General features: G+C 38.4%; 1 protein-coding gene across 1 annotated transcript; it reads left to right on the top strand.

Moving 5' to 3' along the window:
* Positions 1-97: 97 nt before the first annotated feature.
* LOC113495040 (rho GTPase-activating protein 39) lies at positions 98-12,568 on the top strand. Its single transcript, XM_026873611.1, has 22 exons — positions 98-284; positions 472-562; positions 1,109-1,201; positions 1,282-1,410; positions 2,224-2,366; positions 2,673-2,796; positions 2,961-3,066; positions 3,341-3,450; positions 3,744-3,842; positions 5,000-5,139; positions 5,515-5,673; positions 5,882-6,027; positions 6,412-6,531; positions 6,896-7,054; positions 7,254-7,549; positions 7,685-7,873; positions 8,138-8,343; positions 8,658-8,850; positions 9,203-9,334; positions 9,656-9,896; positions 10,275-10,429; positions 10,845-12,568. Exons 1-22 carry the CDS (start codon positions 271-273, stop codon positions 11,067-11,069), a joined length of 3,270 nt encoding a protein of 1,089 aa, XP_026729412.1. The 5' UTR covers positions 98-270; the 3' UTR covers positions 11,070-12,568.
* The last annotated feature ends 13 nt before the right edge of the window (positions 12,569-12,581 follow it).

Below are 12,581 nucleotides of genomic sequence, written 5' to 3'. Positions count from 1 at the left end.
CAAATCAAAGCATCTTTATTTTAACTTGTTTTGACTTGTAGCTGATAAGAATTTATTTTCAAATTACTAGACTTTTTAAAACTGTATACCATGAACGAGAAAAATTAAAAACGCATTATTTGACGTTTGTAGATCTAGCTTGAACGCACCCATCAATGAAGTAAACATTCAACATGGATGGTTTCCGATTATTCTCATCCGTATTTTAGGTCAAATAATTGTTTAGGATGTGTAAGTGAAGTTTAGGAAAGTTGTTATTATTTAGTGAAAATGTCTTCGGAAAGGTAATAAGTTACTTTCACGTTCATATAATTTGTTGTCAAATTGCTTCCGATATCCGTAGTTGAAAGTTGCAAAATCAATACAGTACGCGGAAATCGCTAATGTCACGCCCTGAATTCGCAGTCAAATTGTTGCTGTGTCGTAGAATAGATGTAGTAAAGTTGAGTCGTTGGCAATGTTTTATTCTAGGGTGGAATGGGTGGAGATTATCGAGCCGAAGACAAAGGAGCATATGTATGCTAACCTAACAACTGGAGAATGCGTCTGGGATCCACCTGAGGTATACTGCGTCCGAAACTTCACTTACTTCCGTACATAAGTGCCGGTTAAATATCCCCTACTAATAGAACTAAGTCTATTACATTTTTATCACCTGCTTTATTGTTTTATTCATGTTTTAACTTCTGTACCAGTGTAAAGAGTTTTGTGTTAATTTAAGTTTGAAAGTCCTGGGGGTATTCCGGATTTTATGACTCACTTTCACTTTTACAAGAATATTAAGACATTGTGTTAGTGCCCTTTAACTATGCTTTTAATTTCATTCAATTATAATGCAGCTTCAAAATGTAAAATAAAATGTATATATTATGTGTTCTCTTGTATGAGAAAAGGTTCATTCAACCAATTAAGCTATATATATAATAACTTTTACTTTAGCTTCATGGTAAATAACTACTTTTTGTCATCCAACATAGAACAGGAATATACTCCATTATTTTATAATATATACTAATGATGTCAAACTATCATTAAATTTATTAGTGAAAAAAAAAACATTTCTATGGTGCTTTTGCTTTTTATTAACATTTGCATTGTTTTGTTATAGGGTGTAAAAGTTAAGCGCACAGACTCATCACAATGGTGGGAACTATTTGACATCAACACACATAGGTTTTATTATTACAATGCATCAACACAGGTAAATATGACATAAGAATGTACAAAAAATCCCATACTCATTAAGTAACATGCATTAAGTTAATTATGTAATTGTTTTAGACAACTGTGTGGCATAGGCCCACTGACTGTGACATCATACCACTGGCTAAACTACAGACACTGAAACAGAACACAGACCCACAGAAAAGAAGGGAAACATCCACACAGACTAATCAAGCGGCACCACAGGTTTGTAAAATAAATCAATAATAAAAATAATAATGAAACTTAATTCTTATGTGTATGGGTTAAGGTAACTCTTGATTCATTCATATGACTTGATCCTAATATTGTATTGACTATTGAATCACTGTTCTTCCTACTCTGTTTGAAATCATTTGGGGGTTCCTCAATCCCCAGTAATTTACATCTTTGCCCATTTGCTATCACCCATTCTTGTCTACCATGTAGTAAAAATTATATTGTGCAAAATAACGTGTTTTAATGATCATATCTTTTTGTGGTACTGTACAGCTATTATGAAATTAAACTATTAACAAGGCTGCATATCTGATTCTAGAATGTTAAAAAAGTTTTTATCTGTTGTCACATACATACCTATTTGAATTGTGGTTACAATGGTTATGTTGTATTGTGCAAGAAAGAGTCATTGACATTTAAATGAGGTTACTGTGGTAGGGTAATTCATTATTCTTTTGTTTCATGAAAAGATGAATGAAATGTTGATATATTTAAGTTGGAAGGTTATTATCTGTAACTACAGACGCTTAGGTACTTTAACAAAGATAAACTGTCTTTGTAAGTATTTTTGTCTTAAAACTAAGGTTAAAAATAAAAAGCAACTTAATAAAATGTAAAACAACAAGAACAATAACTAAATCAAATATATCAGCTATTTATTTATATAATATGTTTTCATTTAAACAGAAAGACCCAGATTTAGATTCTCTTTTATAAGATTATTTACCTTACTAGTACTGTACTTATTTCTAGAATGTTTTATTAATTACAGTGCAGTTTAAGATTTACTAACATTTTCAGGTACCTTCCTTAATAGACCCAGTTAGTAGCAACGGCAACAGTACAATCGCGAGTGCAAGCAAGTTGTCACCTAGCAATGCAAAAACTGTCACTCTCACGCAAACAAGTCCCGTGAGAACAAGAAGGTCGCATTACCATCACAGGTGAGATGGAAATTTCACATTAATCATGTGAATACATGTCAAATGAATGTATTTGTACTTCAGTTGCTTCACACAGTAATGTGAAGCCAATCCATTACCATTTTTATGTATGCATTCATTGTTACCGATAGTATTTTCACTAGTAGATAAATGAAGGAACAAATAAGTTTCTATTTTATGTCAATGTTCTTAAAGTTGCATATTGAATATATGGTAATTGTCACTTAAAATGGGTATACATAAAACAAGACATAAGTTTGAATGTTTTCCTTTTTATATCCCTACACTGATTTGTAAATTTTATAGGAATAGTGGTGAGAGTAGGCGCGGTAGATTGAGTGAAGATGGCACCACGCAACTGTGTCGACATACGGACTCCGGACGGTCTTCGGACAGCAGCATCAGCAGTGCACAGCAAAGGCGGAAACAGGTATATACTGATCATAACCGTTTTATCAAATTCATTGAAATCTTTGATTGACTGCTTTCGTTGGTGTGGGTTGTGGAATCAGATTCCCTGATATTATGATAATGTTACAACAATGACGTGTTTCAAAACAACTACAGCTTATGGAATATTTGTTGTTTTTACAGGAACTCAGTGCAGTTGTTTGTAATCCCCCTGTGTGTACACCTCAACTTAGAAAAAGAAGTAGTGCAGCCCAAGCTCATGAGAGTGAGAAGTGGTCTCCACATGCAGGTATGTTTATAAAACCCTCATATTTACATATAAGATAGCCTATATCTTAACATTATAAAGAAAAATCCTATTCGAAGCAAATACGCTTCGAATTTCGGATTTTGTGACGTCCCATCTATGCATAAATTTTGCTTTGTAGTTACGTCACAAGCTCCCTCTTCTAAACTTTAAGTTGTGATTTTTTATTCAGATATCAGAAAAAAAAATTAACTATCTGAAGGACTACACAAATTTTTACTTTTTACACCCAAATTATAATCACATAACGTTACAGGTCTTAATCGCAGCGGCAGCTTCATATCGCCTAGGAAGGACGCGTCCGATGATTCTATGCACGAAAAGTATTTCAAATCAGTTGAGAGTACCCCGCTTACAAGAAGAAAGGTAATACATTTATTTTGTATCATTGCTCTATAGATTAACGCTTATGTTTACTTGTATATCGAATAATGAAACGTAGTACAGTCGCTGATAGGTCTTTTGCTGATTATATAGTCTACGCGGAAAATATGGACAAAACATCCAATGAGATGTCAAGTCAAAGTTGCGTTTTGCTATTCGAGTATACTATTGCTGATAGTTGCAAATTTTCACTTGGTCACCACAATTACTTTAATGTTCAGGCTTATAGTGTAGTAGGTAGTATAGATGTTATTTTGTGATACTAATGCTTTCAGTTAAAACAGCAATCTGCCGGCGGATCGTCCTGTGATTCGGCCTCGCCACAGAGTCCAAGCAGTCCTCTACAGAAACCGCAACCAACACCATTCCTACAGGTTAGTATAAATTTAGTTATTATTATTATTCTAATTAGGGAATCTAGTCTTCATAGGTATAGTCAGAAACTCAAACAAAAGTAAATAAAAAATCCGAGTTCCAAAATACCAGTACTTTTTAGTCGCAGGTAGAAAATTGGTATTGAGGTGTAAGGCTCATGTCGACAGCACAGCAATTCGTTAAATTTGTGTTGTTTTGAAAATCTGATCGTGTCAAGTTACTTTGTTGCGAACCGTACAACATTTGTACCATAAATAAGGCGATTATCGTTAATTAGCTCGACGTAACGTTTCGATTAGTTTGCATTTCTTTTGATCCCTAACATTGTTATTACCATCAAAATGTCTTACAAATTCCAACTGAATTGTTTCAAGCAACAATTCAAATTGACATATATACCAACCTATAAAGCCGGTTAAAACTTTATTATCATTTGTGATGTCTTTACGGCCGACTAAAGACGCCAATTAAACGCAATCGTTTATGACCGTAGCGACCCAGTTGACGCTCAGAATGTTTCTGTAACCTTGACATGATTCGTCAGCGAAACATTCGGTATATATAGAATTAGATCACGCGTTTAATAGAGAATTCTGTTTGTAAATTGATTCGAAGTGTTATTTCTGTCTGCTCTCAAAATATCCTACAATTTAACGATTAAAGTCATATGAATTTATTTTTCATGGTCTTGTAAGGCATACTAAATTGATGATGAATCCTTCATTTCGTTTGCAGTTTAAAGCAAATAGAAATATAAGAATTTGAGAGAAAAGTAAAATTATAAGACATACTCCGGCGTTTGTTTATTGATTGTTAAAAATACTAATTTGACGTTACATAACATCATTCAAGGTCTTTCACACCTTGCGACTAAAACGATTAAAAATCGAAATTATCACAATACGGCGAAACCGTATAAGTCACTTAATCCGCAAACTAGCGATGCCCTGCGAATTTAGGCTGTCGATTTGTCACCCAATAATTGTAATAAATGTAACGTAACCCTTAATGGTCAAACAATGCCAGAAAGCCTGAATAATTCTAGCGAAAACCTTCTTCTGCTATCTAAGTATAAACAAAAGAAAAAACCTGCATTTCCTAAAAAAACACTGTCACTTGTATTTAACATTTACCTTATCTGTTTCACATCCTCCAGACGACAGCGGCTCGTCCTTCATTAGTGTCTTCCATATCCCTGGCCACGGACGCGGCGGCGGGCGTGGGCTCGCGCGTCATGCACAGCCTGGAGCGGCCGCACCAGCTGTCCCGACATGCCAGGGAACGGTATTCTGACAGGTAACCAATCAACGTTCAAATAAATCACATACATTAAAATCTGGGATCATCAAGCCCAACAACGGCAATAAGCCAGCGACGGTAATTAAATGCCGTTTTTTACTCAGCAGGGCATTTAAAGGCTAATAATAAATTATGACTGGCAGAAATCCTTTTTACATATTTATGTGTAAATTGTAATAAAAAATAATTGTATATAATTATAATGTTAATCACGGTTGGCATGTTATAGTAAAATATTGAACAGTGATTGGCCTTCTGTTGGGCAAAATATTTTCTTAAAAAGGCCATAGTTAACCTTTTTTACTATGGTGGCTTGGCAATTTCAGATTTAAATTATTTTATTGTTTACTGATACCTCGGTCTCTCTTGCAGGCATTTAGACAAAGATAGGTTAGCTGAACTGGAGCGTATGGACAGGTACCCCGAGAAACAAGCCGTGTATAGCGTCGATAAGCCATTCCGTCAAACCAGTCTTGATCTACGTCACAATGCTGCTACCTCTAATTGGCACCCAGCGAGGGACTTTACCAGGTAAACATTATTTTTGTAATCTAATTTTCTTTTAAGCCAGTACCCTAACGTGAGTTATTAGCACTGATTACTACGAAAATCTAATAAGAACAGTATAATCCTACTCTTTATTATATTAAGAAACAAGTTTACATACATCGTTTACTGGCGCCCGACGTGGGACCACTATAAAAATTCAAGCTTATCAAATTACCGTTATTGTGTCCAGACGTCAACAAGCGGAACCCGAGCGCTACTGCTCCAGCAAGACGTCGGTGTCGTCCGGCAGCAGCAAGCATCGCACCCCGCCACACGAGACACATCACAACTTCATGAGGCTCTCCTCCGCCAATGAACAGGATAATATTGCTGCTGGTATGTTAATAACTCTTGTCATTTCGTTATTTTAATATTTGGTATGAAATGTGGTAGAATATTTTGAGAGTTGAGGTGCGTGGTTAACCAAGATGTTATTAAAAAAAAAAAAACGGAAAAACAAAAACTAGGTTATCGGCCTGTGACAATAATTTATTATACCAATAAATCAAGTTTTTTGTTAATAAACAACCGTTAATACAATTTCATTTATCATACGTACATCTTTTGTATTAACATACATATATGTTTTCCCATAATATCTATTTAGTTTTGTTTAATTTCTAACTCAATTATATTTGTGTTATAATGGTTTGTTTTTTTTTTACCAAGCTTATATCACTTATTAACACGTTTCACATTGTTTATCTTGTTTATCTGCAGTCAACTACAAACTGAAATGCGTCAATCTGGTTGAGCCACCGCTTACGGAGCCAAATGTGCAGAAACATAATCAGAGACTTGAAAGATCGACTGCGCCCAGAGACCGAACCAAATCGAGACGTAAGTTGTTGAAAGTGTTTATCGATTACTTTCTAAACACAAATTGATTATCAAGCGATCAGTTTCGCTAATTAGTGTTAATCGATTTATTCGAAAGGTGTCGTAGAAAGTAGGTGGTAAATGTGTAAAGATTTTTACGGTAATCGACTTTTATAAAAGCCGTATTTAGGATATTTTTAAAAACACTTTTCATTTCTCACAGTGAAAAAAGACTCTAGGTTGAAAAAGGTATTTGAATGTATGAGATGGCATGTAGAAATTGGAAATCATATTCCTGGTATGTCTTTTCAGACAGTTTTAACATATTGGATGGTGTAGATTTAATCATGTGAATGACTTTACATTCATAATTGATAAATTCCAGGGCACAAGAGGCCAGTCGAGTTGGAGGATGGTCCCGTGGACGGCGAGGAGGAGGAAGACGAGGGCGGCAGCTCGCCGCTGTACTGCAACTGGGACCTGCGCGGCATGCAGCATCTGTTGCCGCTGCAGGACTACATCATACAGCAGGCTAAGTTGTCCAGTAAGTAATATAATATTTCATACCTTTCACCCAACGTCATCTAGTCTCAAACTAAGCAAACTGTAAATGTGTGATTTTTTCTATTTCCATGTATGGTGTTTCATATTGGAAATATAGTGTTGATGGTAGAGAGAAACTTTTTGAATAAAAATCCATTTAGTGCGTTTATGCAAGATTTAAAACATAATATGTCCTCCAGGTCGCACTCGCTATGGCGGCGGTTCCGGCTCAGACGGCGAATCCGGTTCGTCACGTTCCCAATCCCGGTCCGGTTCCGAGTCTCGCTCGCTATCCGGCCACGAACCGGACAACGAGTCTTCGGACGGCGGAGCTCGGACTCCGGACGACGATGACGGCTCCGGCGTGTATTTACCGCACTCGTACGCACACACGCATAGACCCGTCGACGTCGAGTATATGAATCATGGAGTCTCTTATTACAATACGTTCGTTGGATTTGACCGGGATCGACAGCCTTCGCCGGGGATACATAGAGTAAGTACAAATGTTATTTATAAATAAGGTTTGTTTCAGGCTTAAAGTGGTACATAAAATACATACATTAATTGTTGGGATGTATTTAATGAACGTCTTTGAAACACAGTATCTATATAGTGTATGTGTCTCCAGACGTCGTCCCTGGGCGGCGGGGGCGCGGGCGCGGGCGCGGGCGGCGGGGGCGCGGGGGGCGCGGACGAGGGCGCGGCCGCGCTCTACAGCCCCGTGCGGACACACGCGCCAAGACCGCCCGTCGAGCAGGACATCGAGATCTTCGCCAAGGATAACCTTAACTTCAATAAAGGCATCTTCAGGAGAAAGGTGCGTATTTACTCTGAACCTATGCGAGTGTTGCATGACTTTGTGCTTTGACGGGTAGATTCCCGGAAAAAAACAACTTAGAATCCAGATTTCTGGAGAGCCATGTTCTCGGTGGAACAGAGTCCAGAGAGTGGAGAAAATAGTTTTTTTTTGCAATAGGTTTTTGGAAAACTACTGGCTGAGATGGTTCCTTAAAGAGAAAATTCACAAAAACTGCTCACTTACAGACCCCTTATCCATTTTCTTACATTCCATTACTTTCAGGCTTCAGTTCGCGATCTACTTTCATGGACATCCTCATCGATCAGCGCACCCATGGTGGGCGCCGACTGGGACAAGGCACACAAGAAGGCGGCCATCGACCTGTTCAGACTCGTGCAGATATACATGGGCGACAGGAAAGCGCGGCCCGGCATGACGCTCAACTCCGTCGCGCAAGACATACTACATGCTACCTTCACTAATGAAAAGTATGATCCCTTCTATACTTGTTTAGTCTGTATATTAATCGATGTTTCTTATTTTTCTCAATACAAAGTGCTTAGTGTTAACCTCATTTTTCATTCGATTAAAATGCCTGAACTTTCTAACACTAGGTATATTTTCGGGAAGAAAAGCTTATCACTTCATTCTACACCCGGATTACGGCGGCGAGAGGATATTTTGAACTAACACACACAAAACAAACCATTTCGATCCCTTTCAGACTGCCATAGTTCAGTGAATGTTAACAAAATACTTCGGCGTGTACCAGAGTGCTTAGTTGAGTACATGTGTGTTGCAGACTGCGCGACGAGCTGTACGTGCAGCTGTGCCGGCAGACCACGGAGAACCCGCTGCGGGACTCGCTGCTGCGCGGCTGGGAGCTGCTGGCCGTGTGTCTGGCCTTCGTGCCGCCCTCCACCGCCTTCCAGCCCGCGCTCACCAACTACGTCAACAGGCACAGGGACCCCGCCTTCGCGGATGCCTTCCCAGAGGTACGGGACTTAAATAGAAACGAAGGAACTGTGTCACTGATAAAAATAGCTGAATGGTTTAGTACACTTGAATGTCAACTGTGGCAAGATGTCGTCGGGAAAGATATAAGATCCCCGAAATAGACAAATATATCTGTGATCCATAAATGAGCCTGGACCTAGGCCTGAAAATCCTTGGCCTCCGAGCCTTAACAATAGAATTAAAATCCTTCGTTCTTTAAAGGCTTTCGGTATCATAATATATTTGAAGGGACATTAGTTGTTCCAAATATCATGTTATGATATATAAAAAAAGTAAAAAAATAAATAAGTTCACCCCTTTTTATTTATCTATGTTTGTATACTTTTGTAGGTTGGCAAATGGCCTATCCACGTGCAGGTGTCGCACTATGCAGGCGTTGCGTGCAAGCGGCTAGAACGAATCGGCTTCGGAGGCAAGAGACAACCAAGAAAACCTACCACAGATGACATTGATCAGGCTAGAGTGAGTATATACATATTTGCTAATTTCCTCAAGGAATTTTCATTTTCTACTTCTTTTAATGCAAGTCTTGAGAGTTGTTACATATTGGCGAACCGCTTTGTAATTTGCCGTTGCTGTTGTCTAAGGGCAACGGCCAGGAGTCTAAGGTCTGCGTTACATTTCAAGAGTAATCAAAAATTTTACCTTCATTTTTTTTTTCTATTTTCCAAAATTGTTTGACGTTTTTCCGGAAGCATTGGATATAAAACATTTCCTGTTTGTTGCGATTGGTACTCTAATGACTTACTATATTAAAATAAATAAAATTGTCTATATCAACAGATACAAATCTTCCGGCAATCGATGTTCGGCAACACGCTATCAGAGGTGATGATACTACAGAAGGAGCGGTTCCCGAACCGCCAGCTGCCGTGGGTGCAGGTCGCCTTGTCTCAGCAGGTACTGGCGCTGAACGGACGGGAGACAGAGGGCATATTCCGTGTGTCTGCTGACGTAGACGAGGTCAATGCACTGAAGACGAAGATCGATAACTGGGAATTGCCTGATGCTTCCACTTTAACTGGTGAGTGCTTCGTATGGTAAGGTGTTGATGAAGAATTGTTATTATATGGATAGCTTGTTGTGGTTTTTTTTTTATTGTTTATATGAAAACAAAATAAATCAAAATCAAAAGTACTTTATTCTAATCGGGCTACTAACTACAACTTTCTGGAGGTCAAATTACATTGGATACAACCCAGTTTCGCTCATCCGTCACTGTTTCCTAAGTGCTTTATATTTTTAATTGACTACCAAAAACAACTTTTGGAGTTTGAATGCTTCATCTATTGTATTTTTTCTAGATTAGCATTTTTCTTTCATTCATATTTAATTGACTTTTAAATTGTAAACTACCCTTGGCAACTGGTACGTGAGTCCTGTATGTCCGTACCCCCGACAGACGCGCACGCGCCGGCCAGCCTGCTGAAGCTGTGGTACCGCGAGCTGTACGAGCCGCTGATCCCGGACGCGCTGTACGCGGCCTGCGTGGCGGCCGGCAGCGACGCCGCCGCCGCGCAGCGCGCGCTGCTGCGCCTGCCGCCGCTCAACAGGCTGGTACGGTCACTTTGGAATTACTTTACTAACAGCAGAACTTCTCAATGTTGCCCACTAACTGCAGTGAGCAAGCGTGCTGATCAATTCTAAATTATTTTCTCTGAGAGAGGCCTGTGCCCGTTCGTTTTACTTGTATATGAATTACTCCGTTTGGAAATATTACGTGTATGTTTCGCAAAACGATTTGATACCTGCTGCTGTTACATTGCAGGTACATTAGTTGGTGACATCAATAGTACATTGATATGCTAATGTTATGAATCGTAGGCCATTGATGATGGTGGCCATGTTGCGAGTTCGAATTGCGCGTAGGACTAGTTTTTAAATGACTATAATATCTCAAAACCAAAATCTTTTTATCTAAAATCGCTTCAATTCAGTGAAAGTGCAATTACACGTTAATTTCATATTCCAGGTACTCACATATCTGATAAGCTTCCTGCAACAATTCACCGCGCCTGAAGTGGTAAGTCAAACAAAAATGGACTCGGCGAACCTCGCGATGGTGTTCGCGCCCAACTGCCTGCGCTGCACGTCGCAGGACCCGCGCGTCATCCTGGAGAACGCGCGCAAGGAGATGACCTTCCTCAAGACCCTCATCACCAACCTCGACACGTCGCACGTCCAGGACCTTCTGTGACCGATGAATCTCAGCTACTGCAACAACAACGTCGGCGGCGAGAGCCTCACCGGCTTCTAGGGAACGCTCACTACTCGCGACAAACTATTAGCGGCCAGCTGACGAATAGTGTGACCTTGAAAAGAACTTGAAGTGTACCAAAACCCTATGTGTCTAGTCTGTGAGATCCATGATTTATCATTGGACATATCCTCGTGTGGTACTGCAAGCTCGGCGACTCCCCTTAATTAATTGAGTATATTTGACATTCTTGTATATTTTTTGTATTTTTGTACGCTATAAAATAATTTTATTTGGTTGTACCCAAAGATATTTAATGAGATGTGATTTTAATTATATTAGACTTGAGCTTTACGAAAATGTATTTGCAATGTGTTTGAAAGTATTTGTTGTTGGTGCGGCTGCGTGATTGTTTTTATTAGTTACGAATTACGAATATTGTTTAGTGTGGGAGAGTAGAGTAGACGTTGTTTATGATAGAACGATTACATTTGTACCATTTACAAGATGTTCACGATGCTACAGAATAAGGTAACTTAACGATGGTGCTCTGTGTAGTGGAGGGAGCGCCTGCGATGGGACCGTGTGCTCACTGCCTTACCACGTTATCATATACACTGCCTACTGACTGGACAGTGCCAGTTTTAGACTTTGCGTGCTTTATTCTATATTATGGAAATAAGGAAAAATGTATTCTAAAGCTATATTTACTCTAAAAGTTTACAGTGTTAATTAAATATATTATGACAAATAAATTAAATATATTAAAGGAATATATAAATGAAGGCAGCGGCCACACGGTTCATATCAATACTAACACATCTCAATTATCGTATAGAATAGTGTATTAAAGTAAAAGAAAGGCACTTTTTGCGTAAAAGCTTACACACGTTATTTATTAAACATACACGCAATTAGTGTAATATCAGTTACATACAGCAATTTAATAGTCACAACGTACATACATAAATATAACACACACATATAGACACATCGTCGTACAATGAGTGCGATTACGTGACCGAAACGTTTCATCACAAATTACTCATACCTTTTAGTTAATAAATATTTGTTGAAGAATTTACATTACCAAATTAAGACCACAATTGCGCATTTATTTTTCATAAATATGTAAGTTTTAATGTAGTATAAGTTGGCACCGAGTCTCGGAGGTTTTTGAACCCGCTGTATGTGCGCAGTGGAGAGATGTCTACACCCTGTATACAACTGTTACCTACATGAGCGAACGCTCTCATTTAGCCTAGATAGTCGGAGTTCCTTTACTACTCATGAAATAATAATTCAGATAAAGTTACTATTATAGAATAGGTGAATTTAAAAGGCAGCTTTAAATTAGACAGCTCAAAGGAAATATTAGAATAAAAGATTCCTATTGGCATGGTTTGTGATTATCGCTATATTTTTTCGTAACTGCAATGCGCATTTTTTTTTTTGCATACGTTGACGCATGTTTTTTCTCGCACGATTTATTTTTTTATATGCGTCAACTTT

Source organism: Trichoplusia ni, chromosome 6 (genome assembly GCF_003590095.1).
Source record: "Trichoplusia ni isolate ovarian cell line Hi5 chromosome 6, tn1, whole genome shotgun sequence".
NCBI lineage: Eukaryota > Metazoa > Arthropoda > Insecta > Lepidoptera > Noctuidae > Trichoplusia > Trichoplusia ni.
This window is presented reverse-complemented; position numbering and strand designations above follow the sequence as displayed.

Coding starts and splice junctions, on each gene's coding strand:
- LOC113495040 (XM_026873611.1), top strand. Junction 2,797..2,960: donor CACAGCAAAGGCGGAAACAG/GTATATACTGAT, acceptor TTGTTTTTACAG/GAACTCAGTGCAGTTGTTTG. Junction 3,451..3,743: donor CCCCGCTTACAAGAAGAAAG/GTAATACATTTA, acceptor TAATGCTTTCAG/TTAAAACAGCAATCTGCCGG.